General features: G+C 35.2%; 1 protein-coding gene across 3 annotated transcripts in view; it reads left to right on the top strand.

Moving 5' to 3' along the window:
• The window catches only part of LOC100165247 (ABC transporter G family member 20), a 67,831-nt gene that overhangs the window by 30,664 nt on the left and 12,846 nt on the right, over window positions 1-24,321 (top strand). For 2 of the 3 annotated variants that reach the window (XM_029488404.1, XM_001951709.5), the window contains exons 2-3: window positions 17,696-18,001; window positions 20,674-20,833. In XM_029488404.1, the coding sequence (XP_029344264.1) occupies window positions 17,733-18,001; window positions 20,674-20,833 (429 nt within the window). In that variant the 5' untranslated portion in view covers window positions 17,696-17,732. Of the gene's footprint in view, window positions 1-8,980; window positions 9,346-17,695; window positions 18,002-20,673; window positions 20,834-24,321 lie in introns of those variants that run through there. The other variant, XM_003246484.4, reaches the window with a different exon arrangement.

Raw genomic sequence — 24,321 nt, 5'->3', positions numbered from 1 at the left:
TTTCGCCGTCTTGTGCTGTTTCTCGCCATTGCTCAGATGGCGTTCGGTGTATAACAATAATAATATGCAAAATATCGTCATAAGTCACGTACGTACCCACAGCGAGGAATACTCACGTTTGTCGTTTGTCGTCTTCGCGCGAGAATAGGCACCGCAGTGCAGTTTTGCGCAACAGTCGCCGCTAAAAAGGGTTTCGCCTTGTAAACTATTAGCGTTATATTAGTATATAACGACGATGACGGTACACACACGACGGTTATTTAACACCTCGTCGTAAGTCATTTGGAATAAAACACACACACCATGATTGTGCCGAGTGTCAATACAAACTATAAGACATTAATCATTGTATGTACCTACCTACCTGCGATAACTATAATATAAGTGTTAAAAATAAAATTATAATGTGTCGACATTGGTTTGACCGTCGCGGCCGTTTCCATTTGTCGAGTTCCCGTGGTTAGTTTTCAACGAATTGTAAACATTATGCAAACATAAGGATTACATAGGTCCATGCTCATTACAGATTACGAGTTTTCGACAGAACTATTTATTTATGTTGGGTAAAAATTACCGATACAATTAATATATTAAACCGTGATATAACATTATATTCATATAGATTATTGAGCGTGTATAACATAATTTAGTTAATAATATGTGTTAATTACCTCGTTGAGTTATAGGTACCTACTTTTATATAATTTATATTATTTGTGGTTAATATAATATTAGCGATTAAGTAATAAGTGATAAGTATATTAGTACCTAGTGAATAATATATTAATAGTAAATTAATAAATTTAGTTTCAAATGTTTCAATTTCAATTGGATCGGATCGCTTGTGATGAAAAAAAGGGGAGTAACAATATTTGATGAATTCAAAAACCTATTTCCGAGCTGTTGGACAAATACATCCATTTATTGCAAAAGTAACAATTTTCATATAATCGAGTTATACAATGGCCAAAAGAGAAGATTTTCATCAATCGTGCGAGCACATATACACTTGAAATAATGACAAATACGCTTTCCTTTGTGTAGGACCCGACCTCATTTTGCGTTGGTTTTCAAAAGGATTATTGATTATATATATATATAAATGTATTTCCAGTTCTACAAACTAAAGTAAAACGTCTTGTTTGATACAAACTTTAAATAATAGCGTTTGTTATAGTAAGTTTTTTAGTTTTTGAATAGATACATCATCCAACACTTTGACATAATAAATAATTACACTTCCAATATTTATATAATATAATAATATGTAATGTATATATTTTTAGAATAGTTACATTTTGTAGATTTTTACAAAAAGACTTAAGCGATTACAAGATATTAATAATAATACTAATAATATAATAATATATTTGTATTGTAATATTATTTATTATAGTTCCGTACAGCTGTGTTTAATACTTGGTACATTGCAATATAGTTATTATGGCCGCGTGTAATTGAGCAATTATCCATAAAAACAAATTACTCGTACTACAACTATATTGAAGTAGTAAAACTCCAAAAACTATTCTTATGTGATTAAAAAAAAAAACACTTACATTTGAATGTTTACCGAATTTCATATGCGCATAACTCGTTTCCGGCGTCGTATCCGAATAATCCTGTCGTCGTATAAAAGCGTAAGCGACCGTCGCGTAAGCCAAAACAAGAAATCGATTTATATAACACTTTTAAACTCGTTTACTCTTTCCGTCGCGGGTCCAACACTCTCATTGTTTCGTGTGATCCGGATAAACTCGGCGGTCTGACTCGAAAAATGTCGACGTGCGGACAGAGGGTCACACACGCGGTCCACGGTGTAGACATAATGATATTTATGCAACGTAAATAAAAATTATTATGCGGTGGTATAGGATATATAATATAATATTATTATTATTATTATTATAAATTATATTATACCTACGATGTGGGCGTGAATCTCGAAATCGGGCTCAGCTAGGGCTTGTGGATCCTCGAGGTATCGCGACATTCGCGCTGATAATAAAAATTTCAATAATAATATATTATGCGCGTGATACGTATGACGTACGTGGCGTGATAAATGATCGGCTCAAACACACGTGGGAATACTTCGCCGACAGCATTGCGACGACGGCGGCGACGTAAACCCCGCCAGCTGTGTATCCGCAATCCGCCGCCCGACGTGTGGGTTTCGCGCGACTTTCGGCACATCAAAATACAAACATATTTCTAAGTCAGACGTATACGCATCGAAAACGAGGCCGACTGGAGCTGATAAGATCAGACTGTTCGTTTAGTAACCGTTTGACTGTTTGAGAGTCGCCCTGACCCAAATCCCATCACTGCAGGACCGGGAAACGTTTTGCCGCCATCGGTAGGGCGCGTCAAGCTGCACGTCGTACGACCGGCGTACAATAGGTATAATGTATATATTATTAAAATATCGAGCAATACAACTACCCTCTGCAGTGCAACACCGCCACAGTCGTGGTCCATTTCGGTTATAACCAAAATGTTATCACCACGGTGACCGCGGTTGTATCGTACAATATAGGTGGGTCCGTCAAATTATATTCCTCGGTAACCGAACGCCGAGTCTCGGCCGCCGACGTGTGTCCAAATAACGGGCGGACCTATACCTAATACGATTTCCATTCTCGACGCGCGCCGGGAAAACACCGAAAGTGGGTCAAGTGGATATTATTCGTATTGTCCGCTTTTTCCGTGTACCGCCGCGACCCCGGTGGTGACGCCGAATGCATATAGTTTTCCGTTGGGAGGGAAATATACATAAAACCGACTACATATATTATATTATATACCTATATACGTCTGCGACACGTCTGCGCTTGCTTATAAATGTACCATAATGTGTGATAGAATAATGTAGGCACGTGCAATATTATATTATACATTATAATACCGTGTTTATCGCGCAGCAATGCGAAAATTGTGGGCGGGGAAACCGTAGTCGGAAAACTGTGTGTATATAATAATATTGTCCGCTATAAAATCCATATACCGTAATATTGGCCGTGGAGACCTTCACGCGACGCTTTCACCCGTGGCCAGATACAAGCTATAATATGCTATAATAGGTATATATCATACCTACCTATATATAATATTTATAGTGGTCCGGGCGTCGTAATTTTGCACGAATTCGCGAGAAAAATCGCAGGCGCGCGGTTTCATTACATTACCTATTTTCTTTTATTTTCGCCGGCCGACCGACTGCGAGTGAGAACGTTTTCCCACATACGTGCTATCGATGTCCCGCTGCCCGATCCAGGGGACGAAAATTATTACGTATTTTGAGCACCCCTGCCACCACCGACGACGTGACCATCATATTATGCAACTTGCGTGCCAAAGAATGTCGTTTTTCGAACGGCCACGGCTGTCGTCTCGTGTCGATCGGTCTTCGGGGCAGGAAAACTATATATATATATCTCATCGCCGTCGTCATCGTCGAATAATTTGAAATTCCACACACGCACACTCACGCCGGCATCACCACGTAACACACACGACTATAAAGTGGTGATTGTATAAGCTGCGATAAAATCGATAACAATATTATTGATATCAATAAGCTGACTGCGATATCGTGAAATAAATTATTATAGTTTAGTGACGACGTTACACTTCAGTGGGAGTCCGCTGTAGTCGCGGTATAGTCTTGGTCTTGGTCTTGTCGTCGTCGTTGACGTCACCGTAAACACGATATTACTGTGACGTAATGTCCATGATCATTGCAATGATAATAACATTATATTATCGTGGTAAATATACTTATAACCGAGGTGGCGATGTATTATTATTATAATGAACGAGGCCGGAAATTATTGAAAACATAATATTATTATATTTAATTGTATCGCTCTGGCCGAGATGCAATTCTACGTGTCTCGTCCGTGACCGTCAACGTGGACTGCGACAACTTATTTCCATAATGGATTTATACGTCAAGTTTTTCATCGAAGTACTACATAGTAACTGGGCGACTCGACTCGGAATATAAACATCGCTGTCAGCAAAACACCACATTTGATCGGTATGAATAGGAACAAACCGTATATAATTATCACATATTATTTAAGTTATAACTTATATTGCAACTGTACCTACTTGGCTACTTATATACATGCGCCGATGCACGAATCACCTTAAACATTTCTACTGACATCGCTTTTTTTTTTATCGCCGATCGGTGATCTGCAGTTTCGAATACAACAAAAAAGCCGGGTTCGTTATACAACAAGTGTTGTCATTGAGTTTTACGTGCTTGACGTTGTGATTTTTTAAGTTTTTAATATTTTACTTATATATTTATATATTTATATTCGAACGAGAAATGATGAAGTTACTTTTATAATTATTGTACTGTGTTTCGGGATGATATTATTATTATTGATAAATATTTCAACGGGCCTCGTGGGGAATTTATCTATTGCGTTTAACGAACCATACGGTTTTCGTAAAAGTCGTCCACCCCCACACAAGCCGCTAAGTATTATTGGGTTTCATGATGATAATTTAGTCGGGACAACGCCGATAATGTCGGCTTACCGCGAATAGCTGTTTAATTCATCGCCATTAGAGCTGTTCACGGACCAGTAGCCGCGCATGGGATGTGCGAAAACCGATTAATTATTATCGAAGAGTACCTATATAATAATAATATAGAGGTATAATAGATAGCTCAAACCAAACGGCTTAAACATCCGTTTGACACGATATTTATAAGGATCCGGTCTACCCGCGGCTCTTTAAATATTGACAGTATTATGACGAACTCAGATCGCTCGTCACTTTTAAATCCTACAACTACAACAACAACAGTCAACAGTTTTACATTATAATTTACGACCGTGTACATATAATAATATATTTATTTAAACGTAATGTCACCGCAATAGATTATTATATAGTATCGACGACTGTGCGCACATGTGTGTGTTAGTGTGTGCGCGTGTGTGTGCTCAAGTCTTATACAACAACACGTCTGGTTGCAGTTATCCACTGTAAACGTTTAAAAGTGAAAACCATTGAATGGTCTTTAGACGAAACAAATATTGCGCAATCCAATATTATTTATTTTTGTAATAATTAATTATATTACCTACCTATGTTTTATGTAACACTCGCCGGCAACGTACAATGTCGACGCGGTGCATGTACAACCCGACCTACTGAGTACTTCCAAGTTCCAGTACACGCGCTGCAGTTTTCGTATTATAGGTACGGCATTTATTTCACTCGAAGTTTGTATCGAAATGGACGAACGGTACAAATACAATATGGTGATGGCCAAGTCTGCAACGACAACTACGATAGAAAACTCGGACGATCGCAGCAGATCGTCGTCGGTTCGCGTCTATATACCTATATATTATTTACGATGCGTCTCGGATTTCGGTTAAATTATAAAATAATAATACATTGCGTTATATTGAATGACTGCGCGCCGCCAACTCTCTTCGCGTCGCCAATAGCGAACTTAAACGTCGTCGCAATCGATTTATGCAAGCGAGGAAACGGAACTCCAAACGTATAGGTACCTACCTAAATAATATCAGCTGCCTACACACTAGATACGATTTTATCATACCAAACGTGTGTGTATTATACACATTATAACGTAATTATGTTTATACGCGCAAATAAATAATATTATACAATATCATTTACTTATAATGTGAGATTATTATATTATTATTCTTTTGTATGAGACACGAGTCCATAACATTATTAAGTACCTACGAGTGAATAATATCAGCAGTGTATATGCAAACGTATCATTATAACAACTACCTACCTCACCTAACCTACCTACTGCATTTTTAGTGAAAATCATGTACTTATTCTAAATGTTTTGTTCTTTAATTATTTGTGTGTGCGTACCTACTGCCTATAATGGTAACTGACTGTCTTAAAATAATAATACAAATAAAACAATGACAGTCGTGTTGTAGTTGTTTACGGTTCCTTGACGGCACACGCTATTATTATACATAAATAGTATTTCTCGTCTTACATAAACATTAGAGTAGTTCACTCATTTGTATGTACATTATAATTCATAATAATATTATAGTGTTACATGTTAATCATTCGACTATAAAAAAAAATATGCGCTTTACTTTGATTACCTACGCTATTTGTTAAATAAAATGTCCGCGCCCAGTATTCGAGGAGCACATCAGGTTGTTGCACAAAGCATTTCGTGTGGACCGGTCGATTTTACACAGAAGCAGTGTGACTTATTAGGTACCTATATACATTATATTGTATCGTCCTAAGTCCTTAAATGGTTTATTCACTTTTCAAGTTTTCAAAACGCATCTATACTATTGCTATACGAGCAAGTTCTCTATATAGTTACTAAAACATTCATTGAGCCAACTATATTAGTTAACGTTGTTTGATAATTAACCAACTTCAACTTCAACGATTTATGGTTTTTATTTTTTTTTTTACAGCATATTATTATAGTTATTAAGTTAAATAAAAATTAAATAGCTAAAATTTAAATATTATGTACCTAACTTCTAAAATACAACGGTCAAACTATAAATTTTTCGAGTTACACTTATTGTAACTATATACATTATCTAGATAGGTAATAGAACGGATAATCGAATTATTATTATTTTTTTTTAATATTCTGGGATTTTCATTTGAATTTTATTAAAAACTTGTTTATGGGTATCTACAACCTATCGATGAATTTCAGATTGAAATATAAAATTATGAACAAAAAAAATATCATTATAGAATATAATACAATTGCACAATGTGTGTATTATTATATGTACAACTGAATTGATCATATCATATGTTCGTTCGTCAGCGACCGAATCATCATTTTGCAAGGTTGATATACCTATTTTTGTTTTTATCGGGAAGTTTTAATCTTTGTGTAATGAAACTATAGGTATGAATACTTTTTTCTGTCAAAATCTGACAATTTGTCAGAAGAATCATTTTTATGTATGTATGTGTATATTATATAGTTATTCATGGCGTAATGCAGAAGCACACTGTATTATAATTAATAATTATTAATATTTTTAAATATTTACAACTATTAATTAATCATAATATTATTATATAAAAAAACAACTTATTCGTTTACCTCATATGTTATTTATTCAAATTATACGTCTAGTTTTAATAAATATAAATATAATTATGTTATAATTTTCAATAAAATAATATATATTTCATAATAAAAACTTGGAAATAATTATTTTGTAATCTCTTCACACGCCATTTTTTTAAACTATATTTATTATTATTTTGAAACATGAAATACGTTTCATAAAATAATAAAATTATAGTGTAATAACAATGTATGTCTTTAATGATGAGTAATAGTAATATAATACTGCACTAAGATATTTTGTTATTTCACTTGTATTTTTACTATTGCAAAGTTTCGATTATTTTATTATCATATTTTTATTATATGAACTAAACTAAATTTTTTATATGAATTAAAAAAAATTATTTTGTTTGAAAATTTACAAGTTATATTGTATTTTTATTTAATATCACTTAGGTATCAGTCTTATTTTAAATTTTTAATGAGAATAATAGGTTTAGTACCAATATGCTAATGGTGGTGTCCTTGTTATTAATATTAAAAATTAACGGATATATTAAAATTTTTATAATATTACCTATGTACTATGATTATAGATGCATAATTCACGAAATATATTTTTAATTAGCTTGTAATGGTTCAAATACATTTCCGAGGAACTTAATCTATTCATTATGGTTTATGTTTCATCTTGATTTAGTTATTTAATATACCAAAATATAGTAAATTAAATTAGAATAGCGTATATTATATAATTGTTCTATTAGTTTATTTCTGTGAAAATGAACTTTGATACTAAATTACCCCAAATTTTTATCGATATTATGGATTACAGAAGATTGAATTAATATAGTTTTCAATATATAATCAAAATCCTTCTTACATTCGTACATATTAATATATTATGATTGATTATAAAATATACTACCTAGTATTTATAATCATTGATAATATATAGGTAGTTGAATGATGGGTGGATAAAAAAGAATGCGTATAATTTGTAATTACCCTATATTGCATAAAAAGGTTCTACACGTGGATTTCACTATCAAAATATTTGATACTGGAAATTTTTCTTATTTTAAACTATCTATGGAAAACGAAAAACGCATTACGAAGACAAAATACAAATGAAAAGTTTTTTTTTGTCTTCGGAAAAACTATTGACTTTTGAGTTTTGACTCGTATTATGTTTTACCGTCAAATTTGATTGTAATCCAATATTATATAAAGATACTGATTTTAAATTTCAAAATAACGTAGGTATACCAACGTAGGTTCAATAGATTTTAACATAATGTGATTTAAATTCTAGATCACATTTACATTGCAATATAACGTAATATTATGTTTTTAAACAGTTTTTTGGATTTGTCGTAAACAGGGTATTGGGGCAGTTCCTGTATTATATTATACACAAAACTGGCATGAACAATACCGTAATACTATTGTACACCCCAATCGATGATTAGAGGTACCCATTTTAATCGAAATCAATAAAATATAATATATAGCTGCTTATTATACATAACATTATAGTCGACCGTAGTAGGTGTAGTACCTACATCATTATTATGATGTATCGAAGACTCGAGACATGCAATATTAATAAATTACATTACGGATAGCAGGTAGGTAGGTAGATATAGGCACCGTGTTATTATGTAGACTTGGGCGCTTCTTCGTGTTGTTAACGCGTGTACGTACACACACACGATATAATAGCATACAGACGGGGGGTCACACACGATAGTGGAAAAACACATAGACAACTGTGTTATACTATTCGTCGCTCGGACGAAGAAAGGAAAAAAAAAATGGTGGGGTCCATCGAGGAAGGCATTGTGGTCGATGGCACTGTCGTTCTTTCCCAACCACCATAGTAGTTACCTATTGTCGTCGGCCGCGGTCCGTCCCCGGTACGTTCACTTTTCGTTTTGTTTTTTTTTTATTATTATTTTACTTATATATATATCGTGTATTAGTTTAATTTATATATTTTTTCCGTTAATCGTTTTCCGGCATTTCGTTTTTTTTTTTTTCTATTCTATTCACTGTCTAAAAAGATATTGTTGTCCGCACAGTGTACAACAAAATATTTCGAGATAAAATCACGTACGTGCGTTTCAAACGAAAAATGTGCGTCCAGTGTTCGTCGAATAATTAGTGTCTCCGAATCATATCATCATAGTTGTACGCACAGCATACTCCACACCGAGACCGTTCTCTGCGGCACCATCGCTGTCAAAGTTTGTATTTTATTTTTGTTCCCCCATGTAGTAAAACATTCGTGATTTTATGTCAATTGCGTCGAGTGAAAAGTGTCTTTGCGCGATCCCCTATATTGTCATTATTGTCATTTTCTCGCAATATCGTCGCCAGATTTAAATACATATTATAATAATACAATATATATATATTATATTATATTATAATATTATTATTGTTATTATAACAGACGCGATCGTTATTGATGCGACATCGTGCTCGTCGCTTCGTGTAATATATGGCTTTAATAACTGTCAACACGCTGACTCCGTGGTCGTACGCCAAATATTATTGTTATCTTTACGCGGGGCATGCACTTGCGAAAACCGAGCTAGCTCGTCAATCCGGTATAATATGTTTATCTGGTCGACGTAAATAACAACAACCGCAGTTGTTGTAGTTTTAAGAACCACGGACTCGTTGGCGGGCGCAAAAACGCGAGTGTGCGCTGACGAGGATGCGATGACGCACGCAAGGGGTTTTTCTCCGCCAAAGACGTCATCGTCGCGGTCGGATGGTTAAAACCAAAAAACCGGTTACGCCGACGTCCGCGTGGCGCGTGATTTTCGACTAGACGCGCGTTTTCCTCAGCTCAGCACGAAGACGACGGTAATCACAATAATCATAATAATATCGCGGTAATATATTAAATTATTATCTACGTGATATTACAACCACGGAATTATGTACGAGTATCGGAGTATAATATCGTGTACAGAAATAATAAAATACTGAAGCTTAATAATAATATAATATTATTATTAATGTATTATAATGTACATGCGCGTATCGTTTTTACACGGTATTCGACGGGCGTACGTTGTAAAGGTGCCCACTATACTGCACAATACGGCCGTCGGTATTTATTATAATGTCGCGTAGGTACATGACGTGTTTCCGATCGGATCCGTCTTGGCAATTTTTTTATTTTTCCAACAAACCCAACGAAAAAATAAATTTATACGCTCACTACACAGCGCGCCGCTGCCGTTCCGCATAGTAATCGCGAACGCTCGCCGTGCAGGCCGTTCCGAAACAAGGTCGTCGTGAGTCGAGTCAGGTTGAGTTGTGTACGAAATATTATCGTAAAGTTACAAAACCGCCGTCGGATAAATATGCGAGAGCGCGCCCGCGCGCGTGTGTGTATACCTAAATAATAATAATAATAGTGTATAAGGTACCTATATAAGTATTTTGCCGTTTATTACGATTATTGTATTGTATTATATTATATTTGCACGGGTAATTTTTGATTGGCCGACGCGGACCCAAGATTATAATATCACGTACCCGCGGGACCAGACCGAGAGACGACCGCGAAATTGCCGGCCACGATGTCGATATTTATATACACAGATTGCCTATAGTATAATAATATAGTATACTTATATAGGCTCTGCAGAGTATTAAGCCAAATTCACACTTTACATTCGTACAATATAATATATTATGTGGAAATAATATGCCCACAAACCAGTGCTGCATTGAGTCCAGTAGAGGAACTTTTTCTCATGTGCTTATATAGTATACGTATATATAATTCGGGATCATACTTTTTGCAGAATCCACACAATAGGCGAATATGAGCCATTTAACAGCGAGTCATCTAATAAGCGGCCACTATAATATTTTATACTGCAGTATCTCTCGAGCTGTGGCCTGTGACACGCAGTCTAAGTTGGTCACAAGTTGCGTGAACGGAAAATTGGATTTATAAAAATGGCAAATGCGACGCGAACATAATATTATAATTCATAATAATGTCACGAATCCACCTATATAATATATTTTGCACGGTTTTCGACCGACCCGGCTAGCGATGACAACGAAACGTTTAGAACCTATACTTATATAGTCGTTTGTAGGTACCTATAATATACTTGCGAGTGTTACACGTGTTGCACTGCGAGTAGAATAATAATTGATACATTTATGGAATTTTTCGGATACCTGTTGCAATAACCTGCTTCTGTGTGCCATTAGATAACCGGCTATACGGAACATATATCGTAGGTATATATATTTAATACATATTATGTTTTAATAATCATACCACCACTCTGCATATTCGACGTGCGGTCGGCTAAAATAATTGTTTTTTTTTAATTTTTACTTTATGGAAACTCGCGATTTGTAAAAGAAAACCTATTATCTATAGATATAGTCTACGCGCGCCAGTGCGGCTGCTATTATTAAAACCTTGTTGGCTCACCTATAACCTGGTGACTGTAGTCTAGTCTCGATTAGGCATAGGTATTCGAACATTGTACACCGTTGCACTATCTGCACAATCGATTTGCGGCAACTTTTTGTTTTCGTTAACGAGAGTGTATTCATATTGTTTTTTTCTTTCGTGTGGGCATATTAAGTTCGTTTCACTATTCAATATATTGTGCAGCTTTTTTTTACGCTATTATTAAATCTTTATTCTCTCACTTATAATCTGCTGAATACTCGACAATAGGTAGGTGTTCTAATATTGTAAGTCGTTGCACTATCTATATAATCGATTTGTGGCAAATTTTCGTTTTCGTTAACGAGAGTATACCTATATAGGTATATAATACCTCTATTGATATTGCTTTTTTCTTTCATATGGGCCGTGTTATTACCAACTATAATATATTGATTCGTGCGATAAATACGTTTTGCTATATTTGATATGTGCCATTTTTATAATGTGCACATTTAAAGTTTTCCGTTAAAGTTTACGCATAATTTACCGTTTTCGTATAGTAATCTGTTCGGTGGGAGTAATATATCAAATACTGTAAGCCTCTGCAGTACATAGGTTTCATACATTTCGAAACCGAAAAAGTTTGGTTTCGATAGGAAAAAATATCTCCTCACAACTAGTTACGCGTAGTTTTTCATACATCATTGTTTCAGAACGTTATTGTATTATTTCGTACATTTTCACCGAGATAATCTCGCGTGGAATAATTTGGAAAAAGCGAATACATGTTTATGCGTTTCGGTGACTAATTAAAACTGTAGCTGTTGGCGGGGCTACAATGAATACAAACAAGTTTTAATAACAAAATATGTTTCGTAAACCGTACATATTGTCAAGGTTGAATAGCTCTATAAAGGGCATGCCACATGAATGAAGACGACGTTTTTCGCGCATGTAAACAATGAAAAATGGCACAAATACTATTATTGGATATAGGTTACTGTCGTGCGACTAATATTCCAATGATCGGTTATATTGTAATCTAATTATTACAATCGGCCGCTGTTATAACGATGATGTGTATCCACAACCTATATTGTGGTTATTAGCGCCCTAATTATTTGTCGATACGTTATTATTATTCGCATTACCATTGTAATTTTGTGCAGTCTACTTTGTTGAAATATTCGTAGTAATAACGATTGCAAAAGATTCTCACATAATAATATCATATATATACGCACTAATATTATTATGTGTAATACGCTGCAAATTCTACTGAAATTCCACGGTCGGTTTCAGTAACGCGTTAATAAAATATTATATTATATTATAAGAAAGACATGAGAAGAGCTCAATTATCCATTGTTTTAATAACACGTTACGTTTTAGTATAGTAGTGTCGCATCATTATCGTGTTTATCATATTATATATATTTTTTTTTCTCCAACGCCGAAATAATTGGCAATGAAAAACGTCAGTGTCCGTGCAGTTCTACAATACGGCTACGCATTTGTCTCTAGATTGGTTAAACGAGATTTAGCATACTCAGTATTAATTTATAATATTTTAAACGAGCCCGCGTACCGATAAAAATAACAACCTCGGGTGGTACATTTTACGGATACCTTTATTGGGTATCCACGGCGATGGCACACATATATTTTTCTGTTCAGCGTAAGACGCGACCGGAGCTGCACATCGCTGGAGTTTGAATTTTCGGCCGGTTGGAGTCGCGGGTTGAGGTCAAGGAAACGTGTGCCCATATAATATTATTATACGAAACGTATAAGAATATTATTATTATATTATGTACAATTGCGAAACGACGTGTAATTCGTTGAGGTCGTTCCCGAAACGTCCCGCGACACGTATCGTTTGACGCGGCGAAAACTCGCTTACGCATAACGGCGGCCGTATAATATTATGACAATTTATAATATTACATTATTATTATTATTATTATTATGTTGTCCTCGCGCGCGCACTTGTACTAGAAACAAAAAAATAAACACTCACACATACATTATTACTATAATCGCGTTTTCTCTCTTCTTTATTGCGGGGTTTTATGGGTTTCAGATATGGTTTAAGACCCAATGATACGTTACTATAATATAAATTATATATTTTTTTACCACCACGGGATCGTATATATTATAGTATAGCAGGGTAGGGAATATACATAGCATTTGGTGGTATAGGTGGGTCGGGGAGCAGGGAGAACGGCACAAAGTCGACGCGAACGATTTCGCCTCGAGCGGGCGCAGACGCTCGCACGCACGCAAAGCCGCAGGGCATAATATTCCCGTTGCGAGTCGCTAGCTCGTCGTTTCCGGATCGGTCGTTTACATTCACTTTGGATTAGGTAACCCGCGTAATCGGTGCGGCCCACAATCCGCAAATGTATGATAATTTTATGTTATACACACGCAGACCATATCATAATATATCGACGTGTAAAATATAAAAATAATATTATGCAGACACGACTCATAGGCGTAACTATATCATAGTATGCGGATACACGATGGAAGCAGAGGCTGCATGCGTGGCTGTCCCTGTAATTTCCAAAAGCGCCGAGAAAAAAACCAAATTATACACTCGACACTGCGCTGCAGTGCAAATTCATTGTTAATCGATATAACATTCGTTTCGTATAATTAGTAATTACCAGTGTATTAAGTTATTGGTTTTTTTTTTCACATTAATAATTTATTTTATGCCTACGAGACGTAATTTTAATATTTTTTACAAACGTTACAGTTATTACACGTATAGTGTAGTTCCCCTGTTTGTAGTCTGTATAGCAAATCTCATTAATAAACCGCGGTGCTTAGAAGGTGTAACTGAAAGCGAATAAAGGCTGAAAGATGTAGTGTTAGTTATGAATATTACAAAATATGGATTACAAATACACTATTCGTGTTATGAATAGATTGAGCAATAATAATAACAATAAAGTTTATGCGTATGTGTAACCGACAACAGTGTGTAGGTATTGTGTATACTGTATAAGTGTGTAAAATCTTATAATTTACCAAAAAAAAATATGCTACAAGATTATCGTCACTGATAATAATACTATTAAAAAATTATAAATTGCTATACTGTTAATGTGTACGTTCCCCAAAAATTCCACATCTGTGATTACCCCCTCCCACCCTAATTTAACACCGATGGTTACATAACTATTTTGGTGTCGGACATTAAATAATAATAATATGTTGTCTCTGTGGTCGAGGTCTGGTCACACCTACGTACTATGTGCAAATGTATTTCCCGGATTCCAGTCTACGTCACTTCGTCGCTCGTCCGACTCAATCTTATATTATTTTACGCAAAAAAATCAAGTCCTTATCTGTATAATAATAAAATATTGAACATGGGTAAAATATTATATAAATTCTACATTTCTACAAATATAACGCATTAGCCATATAACATTTTAGGCATATAAAATACTATAACTCGTGAAACTGACTCGGCGACGACGTCCAGTCAGTCGCGTGTTCAGGGCTGAAAAACATAATATTCGCATTCCGACCGCGAATTCTCAAAATGTAAGGTCAACGCAATCATCGTTTTCAAGGTGTACAACTGCTGCAATATGTACCTATCTATGTGAGCTCCGCGGATCGGCCACTGACGATGGGTCGACGTGTATAAATACTACAACAGCTATCGTGTGTCGAAAAGACTTGAGACTTGAGACAAACCACAAACATAATAATATAATAAATTAATAAGTCGCATGACAATCCGAAAACCACACGTCGTAAAATTACAGCCATATATATCATGGCAAATCATAGATTTGTTCTTCGGGCCCCGCTAATTACCATTGTAATATTATCGATGAAGAGAAAAAAAAACGACCCGAACGTGATAGGTCGTAAAAATAGCCGAATTAGTATTTACATATTATGTACACTCACGCGATGAATATTAAAATGACGTATGTAGTGTGTCTGTCACTAGGAAATAGATTTGTCAACAGATGTACGGAAACGAAGACACACAAGTACAACGTTTGGTTGAATGTCAAATTATGAGTTCTTTTTTATCAAGGTAATCTATCCTAGATTAGGTAATTCTTTAAATCGAGTGACCAGTCAATCAACCCCTTAGTTAGTCATCATATAACCATATTCAGGTCCACGGATTCATTTGTAGTGATGGGCAACAATATCGATAATTCGATACGATATCCTCGATATAAATATTGTTTTATTAGCTAGGTAAAGGAAATTGTTGATAAGTAATAAATAATAACTAATAAGTACTAAGTAAATAATATTTCAAATATGTATTTTTGATACGATATTGTACAACTTACGATATCGCGATACAATATCGGAAAAATCAAATCGGATCGATATCGATACACACAATTGTTGCCCGACACTATCCGTTTGTGTTCGCATTTCCAATACACGTTGATAATAATATGTAAAACATAAATAATATTATTATTCCGATACGATGAACAGTGGACAGCCATGTCTGCGAAAATCCCACGATCATTTTACAAGTCTATTATACTTATACAGTATACGTATACCTATTAATTATTATACGCGTCGTCGATCGTTGTATACATTGCATTGGAAGCAGAATCTCCTTGAGACTTGAACGTTAACAAGACGCGCATAAAATATATTATACCGATTTGCACTCGTTATGTTCATTCGGGAAACGTCGTGTATACTAAAAAATTAAAAAAGAATTAAAACAAATGTTTTTCATAATATACAGTCACGAATAATAATGATATAACGGCGTATAATAATTCTAATGCCGATTGCTGAACCCTTTGTTCATAGGTCAATATTGAACAAATTGTAGACTGTTATTATTAAGTGATAAACATAATAATATAATATACGTGTGATTATATATTTTCGGTGTAATAATAGTTAATACCTTTGGACAATTGGACCTATGCGCGGATTATTTGTTTTTATTTAAAAACGTCTAATGAGACGATTTGTAAATATAGCTGATCCATTTAAATTCCACTTCTTAAACCAAAGCATGGATTATTGTATAAATAAACATGGTGCAATTTCTCTTGAGTTAGAGTTGGTCTCAGCTGCAGCCAGCGTAGACGTAACGTTGACACTCACATCTAAGTATATTCCCGATTTACATGTCAGATTATCAGACATAAACTTTTCGCTCTGTCATCAAATAAATTAAAAGTTCAACTTTAAATCACGTAATTAAGACGTATATAAGGTATCATAAATGTGTTTAAATTAATTTATATCTATAAGTAACATGTCCGATGCACGTGAAACCACGACGGGTGGTGCCATTAATATGAATACGTGTGCGTCCATTTGGTAAGTAACGAGTTCACGGCAGAGTCGAAAATAACATCTCGGAACAACACTATTATTATTGTAAAATGGATTTTTAAAAAATTTAAATCGTAATTGTAAGCTAATAATTTAAAAATTATAATATTAGCGAGTTGTCGCGATTTAAATACCGTCGATGAGCCGCACAAGAGGTATGCTCATACGTCTACTGTTGGGAAACGTCATACTCGGTGCGTGTCGTAGAGGACACTCGAACGTCTCAAACGCTATTATTGTAACACGAAAATTATCACATTACACCATTGATTTAACTTATTCAGTAATCAGTTTACTTACCCAACGTGAAAAGTCTTGTACCTGTATAATAAGTATTAAGAACAGTTGACGCGCAACCCTTTTGACGTCACGTCTTGCGTACACCAAAATTATTATTATAAAATATGTATAATATTAAGACGTTTCTCGCATGTCGTTGATCGAAGTATTAAATTATCGTGATGTCCACTCTGCGGGTATACGAACGATTAGTATAATGAATTTGAAAAATCATGCCAATTCGGGCAATTTCTAAACAGAGTGACTATGGCTATATTTGAATAAACATCGGACAAACACCGTCATCACTCTCCATATTATATAATGTTATGTATACTCCTACACTCTACACCCGGAATGTGTACAATAGGTCCTATCTCTCGTTATGCTATAATCATAATATTATAATGTTATACATCCCTGTCACATTGCCTGAAATAATTATTGTGTTTAACTCTCTTCGGAGGACTCAAATAATAATACGAAATATCTAATTTTTGTTTTTCCAACAGAGAAGGGAACGAAGAATCCGGTGGCGTTAAGGCGACGATGACGTCCGGCGTGGGCAGTTCTCCGGACGTGGTGGCCATGGAGCCCCGGAACGGCGGCGGTAGCGTCAGCGTGGGATTAGCGGACGGCGGTGGCGGAATCGTCAACCCCGCGTTTCAACCGCCTTCGTTGCTCAGCCAACAAAGCACCGTGTGGACGCGCCGCCAGCAGGCCGTTTGCGTCCGACACGCGTTCAAGCACTATGGTTCCACGAGCAAGCCGAACCACGTGCTTAGTAACCTCAACATGACGGTCGCTAAGGGCACAATGTCAGTATACAAGCGATATAGTATTTTTAACATTATTTGCATGTGTCTAAACTGTTTGTCAGAACGGAGAGATACCTCTCACTCACTCACTCTCTATATCCACATCTCGGTTAGTGCCCAAAAAACGTGGTATTGCTTCCAAAAACCTGCAACATAATTTCAGAACATTTTTTTTCGCCGAAAAATTCGAGTATTCTATAGGTCCGTGAAGTTAGCTGAACAATTTGAGCACTAATTTCCGCTATAACACCACTATTTAGTGCTCAATTAGTGCTATTCAACCGTAGCGTTTTAAAAATTAGTGCTGTAGTCAGTAAAAAGTTATACGGGGGCTTACCTTTCTCCGCTAACTTCACGTAGCGGGTTCAACACCAGCAAAAAAATCCGCTATAGTATCGAAATTTAGTGCTCAATATTAGTGCTATTCGATGGTAACGTTTTCAAAATTAGTGCTATGTTTCCCCCCGAGCTATGGGGTTTTTCAACCGTAAACACTGTAGGAGCATTCCATTATTATCACCACCAACCGTCGTATAACTATTCTATATTGCTATTAGGATATTAATTCACCTTACCTTACCGAGACACGGCATTAAGATATTAGGTCGGGGCACTATTACCGCGTTTCCTCGTAATAAGATTATGCTAAGTGATTCAGTCACGCGGAGACGGCGTCTTAGCCGAGCTCGTTAGACTTTTTTTTAGAGAGCGCCAAGAAGGAAATCCTATTTGAGCTACACCTATGCAAATTGTACAATAGAGTTAATGAATTAGCATAACTTCATAATAAATATTCGTTATTTTCCATCATTAATTCATACGTGCCCGATGTCCGCCACTGCGTCACGTCACAGTCGAGTGTTTCTTCTCATATGTTTCGTCAAAAACTACGTTCTAACCTGCAGGAAAATCTGTACGGCGTCGTTCTAAAGGCTTTCCGGGCAGACGCTGCGGTATACCTACACTCGTCGAGTGATTCGCACCGGTTTCGAGTGCGATATTCTACGACACCACTCGAATTATATACCTCTGCGCTGAATGTCGTTTCGAGTGGTTTTTTCGCGCGTGTAGAACCTATAATATAAACCTATAATAATAGCCTCCACCAACGCGTCAACACGCGTTATCGCTACCGCGGCATTAATCCTAAGCCGTCAAACAAATGCGTGCGTATATTAATTGTATTTGTTTTTTCGTACTCAATCGACCGCCAGGTCACGCAATTTAAAGGCAGAATTTGTCAGGATGAAACTGCAAATAAAGAAACGTAGGTAGGTAGCAGGTACACAAATACATAATACGTACATGCTAGTAAAATAAGTGCTCGAGCCGCTGTCAACGCGTAGGTTCGTGAATATCGTTTCGGAAACGACCATTATAATGGAGTGGCGGTGGTGTTTGCGGACGACAAACAGACGATAATTATAATATTGCATTAAAGTCAGGTACCGTCTACGACGTCAAAACGCATATTATAATACATGTTTTTACGCCATCGGTCGCTTTTAATACATCATATCATTACTTACTTACCTGTAATGTACGCATGGACGTCATGTAGAGACGCATTATCCTTGGTACGACCTCCGGACGCAACCGGTTTGCATGGGTTCCGCCGACGACCCGGCAATCTTCCGTAGGTTATACGCATACATTATAGGCGTAATAGTAATAATAATAATAATAATAATAATAATAATAATAATAATATTATCGTGTGCCCGACCGCGGAGCTGATACCGAGGTGGCGGCGCGATGGCTGTGACTGTATTCGACGCAAATCACATTTTCGATGACCAGTGCTCGCATAGATCTCCGAAAACAGAATTTCACAATAGTTATTATTTTCAGTGTCCCAAGGGTACACGAGAGATCGCGTTACGATTATCTCACAATGCGTCTCATAATATATATATAATACGGTCGTACGTGATATAATATTTCGACGATGGCAGTGATTACGCATCGCTATTATAATATACTATTCTCAATAGTCTACATAATTTATATGTCTAGATGTGCTATATAGCAGCGTGTGCCCCCGGTGTGGAATTATTCCGTTTTTCCGATTCAGCGTCACGATTCTCCCAGAGTGTTGCATAAACGCAGACCTGTCGATTTTATACAATTCACGGAATCGCTTCGTTTCTGTAGACAGAACTTCTTGAACAAACAGCTGGTGCTTATCGCGATTATTTTTCTTGCAAAAATATTGAATAATTATTTTTCGCCATGAATGTTCAAAAACCCTAGATAATAATATGTTTTTAAAATTATAAAAATAAAAATGTTTTCTGTAATAAAGTAAAAAAAAAAATTAAAAAAAAAACAATATCCCGGACTTTTCAAACTCTTAATAATTTGATTAAACCTGAAATCGTACCTTTTACTCAAAATGTATCTATTATTTTATCAAAATTTTAAATTTTTCATAAGTATAATATAGATTTACAGTTTTTGTAAAAATAATTTCGATTTGTGAAAATAGGTACGTAAGGATTCTATAGAAAATATATTTGTTTTCGTAAATATTTCCAAATAAATAAATAGTCGTCTGTTGGTATTCGTATCCTAACTTAATTTCTGAGATGGACGTTTCTGACTTTTGAATTACGTTTTATGTGGTTTGGGAATTGCAATATTTTTCTCACAGACCTTATTACCAATTATAGATATGGACTGCTGGGAGCTAGTGGTTGCGGTAAGACGACATTGCTCAGCTGCATTGTTGGCCGAAGGCGACTAAACACTGGACAGATATTTGTGCTCGGAGGAAAGCCCGGAACAAAAGGAAGTGGTGTGCCCGGAAAACGCGTTGGATACATGCCTCAGGTAATTAATGTTTATTAAAATGTCATACTATTGATGAGTAAAAGACCAATAACTGAAAAAAAACGATATGAAATAATACGAAAAAAACAAGGTTTATTTATACAGATGATACATCCAAAATATTTTTCAAAAACTGTTTAAAAAAAAATAATTTATGGCTGGAATTTATCATGCTAAGAAATTTAATATTTGGTAGTCATTTTCGATGGAAATTAAATACAGATTTATTTTTATAACGGTTTATACTGGAAGGTAGTAGACGAAATTAGGTCTAAAAAGAAACTTGGATATTTCTAATAATTGTAGGCTTGAAATATCTGTGAACCTCACCGCACTTCAACATAATATTAATGTTTAAAACCAGTTGCGATAAACCGGAAAAACGTGATGCGCTGCAATTGTTTAAAAGTTGGATTAGAAGTATGGAAGCAATGGCCGCAGGTAATAACTAACAAATATCGGGACATAATATCATATTACAATATTATATTATAATACATTTTATTAAATGCAAAATAAGTGGTTGGGTCCCATGTTCTACCAGCAGTCGGACGGATTCCTGAACAATCCTGGTTGGGAAAACGAAAATCCTTTAATATTATCATTGCCATTGCCATGGCCCATGACTATCACCACGTGCTAGTGACTCGTGATTAATATATTGTAATATTTTAATAATGCCTATTGCCTAATATATTTTATACAGTGTGCCCCGTATTATATATTATAATAATATGTAAATCTAATTATCTCAACCCGATGACATTATGCTAAAATACGGTTTGCTGTGATAGCAAAGTACTTACACATTTCGTGAAAATGTCACATACCCACGGGGTTGCAGCGCAAATTCACACAATTTTAAGCACTAAAAAAATCCGATTATTTCCAAATTTCAAACAGCTGTAACTCGATCAATTTTATGTTTAAGACAATGCAGATCATTTAAATTACTTAAAATAAATAAAATGATGAATTCATATCTGACGATTAAATATCGGTTGCTATTTTATATAAAAAAAAACGCGTATGATATCGATATTGCACACGCACGCGTGCCAGAAGAGTTGAAAATGTGAAATTGTCCCAAAACTGTGTACATACTTTTCGGTACACTTTAGGTATAACAGTATAATATCATAGCGAACCGTATTTCAATATATAAGGTCGTCTGGCTGAACTATTTAGTGATGCTATATAACATAAAAGACGCACTGTAGGATTATTTTAACAACGACGACAGTGTAGTTCGTGAGCGTGGGGGCATATTTCGACCTCTGGCGAGAGCGGTGGTGGCTGTATGACACGTCACCATGTACGATCGACTAAAACGCGGGCTTGGCCGGACTCGTAAGCGAAAACGCCGTGCAAACGGTCCTTGGGTTTTGGCAAAAGTCTGTCGAAACGTCGTCTGTATACGCGTCCGCGTATCATCGTCGGGAGAGCAAGGCCAGCCGACGCGGATAAAAAATCGTCGATCGGTCGACCGAAGCTTTTCAAGGCGCAAAGACGCGTTCACGCATGCGCGTGCCAACTGCAGACTGCATTTCTTGCGCGTATAATTTTATTTTTTATTTTGAGGACGCCACCAAGGCTGAGCATTACTCATTTGATACATATTTATCATCAATATTAAATCACATTTAGTATCTAAGGTATTTACCTACGATACTGTAGCCATAATATGTTTACGAGTGGTTTTATCCCCTTTCGATAGTGGTTGCCGCGGTTATCAATCTTCGGGTAAACGTGATAAATACGAACAGAAAACTCATATTACCTGAAGTTAATATTGACGTGTTGTACATACGTACATTATTACAATATAAAAAAAAAAATGTTATTACAGTATTCGCAATGGTTGCTAAAACCGCGGGAAGCATCGACCCGAGTCGTGTGAAACACTCGCACATACCTACATAATAATATAATAATATAACCCCGTTGCACGGGAGTCAACATAACATAATAATAATAATAATAATAATAATAGTAATAATACGCCAAGAATGAAGCGAGGTGACTTACTAGTGTGAAGCCCAACCGACTGATGTCTGATTGGCATTCCGTACACTGTAAATTGCGATTTCTTAACGCTTACTGTTTTATATTTAAAAAAATGATAGTAATAATAATCATAATAATGATAAAAAACTAAACAAGAAAAAAGTTTCTGAACGTCGTATCTTGCAGTTGTAATTTAATTAGAAGTTTTGATAAGTACATTTTATTCCCACGCAGAGTTTAATGAAATATTAATTTTAAAACGTTTAAAACATTATTTGAAAGAAAAAATATTTCACCAAATGATGGCATAGCAACCAGTAAGTACCTGCCTACCTTCTTTTCTGGTCGGTAGCATAAGTTTCCATTTGAGTTTATGCATTTTTAAAAGTTTTACAAAGAAATTATAAGTTTATATTAATATAGTATTAATAATAATAATAATAATAATATTAATTTAAAAAGTATGTCACTAAAGATTTCCCTTTACTGCGTAAATCATTAATCAGAATGTGTTAGAAAAGCTTACTGTCTATGATCATCTTAGAAAGTAAAACAATCAAGTTGCCTCGTCAACACCACCAGCTAATATTCTAAATTGGGTTTGAATATAATATTTATACGACACATATTATCAAGTTTTTCCGAGTGGCATAATTAGGAAACTATAACTTTACTATCTAACTATCATATTATTTCAGTTATTCGTTACGATTCAATTTTAAAGGGGCCAAAAATGGTGTCTATAAGGTAGCAATTCATTTTTTTTTTTTTTTTTTTTAATAAAGAAAAAAGCCTATGCAAAAAATTAAGTGCTTTTTGTAAGACGATATTATTTTGCCCGATCAATAACTACTTTTGTTTATCATAAGTAGCGTTGGTTAAACACCTCTCTAGTTTCTATATTTAGTTGCTTACTCGAACAAATAATTTTCTAAGAGCAGAGAAAATGTATTAGTCGTAGTAGGTATATATTTTTTTTGAATATAAAGATTTTTTTTCACCATTTCAGTATCTTGAGTTACAAATTTACAAATATCCCAAATATTTTACTTGTATGTAAAATATACGAATTCGTAGTATTATATTATATTATATTCATCGGTAATATAAATGTATAATAGTGATGTATTAGGTAGGTACGGAGTTTGGGATAAGACGTGGTTTTACACTAAATCCCTTTAGCGAAAAAAATATCATACAACCTTATACAATTTCGTGCGAACTCGTATCGATGTGCCGAATAGGTTAGTTGCGGGCTTGAGAATAAAATATTTAAGTTCCGACTGATATTTTATGAAAATTTGCTACTTATTATATCAGACCAAGTTTTAAATCTAAAACAATACTAACGTGTTGAATATTTCAAACGTTACCTAATGGAATTATCGTTTCAAAATACGTTTGTCAGACAGCATTTTATTCCGTCAAAATAGGTCAGTATGACGTATTTTGGTATTTTTTATTCAAGTACCTTTGAAAGT

The sequence above is a fragment of the Acyrthosiphon pisum genome, chromosome A1 (assembly GCF_005508785.2).
Source record: "Acyrthosiphon pisum isolate AL4f chromosome A1, pea_aphid_22Mar2018_4r6ur, whole genome shotgun sequence".
Lineage (NCBI taxonomy): Eukaryota > Metazoa > Arthropoda > Insecta > Hemiptera > Aphididae > Acyrthosiphon > Acyrthosiphon pisum.
The sequence above is the reverse complement of the archived record's forward strand: the minus strand, read 5'-3'. Positions and strand labels throughout refer to the sequence as shown.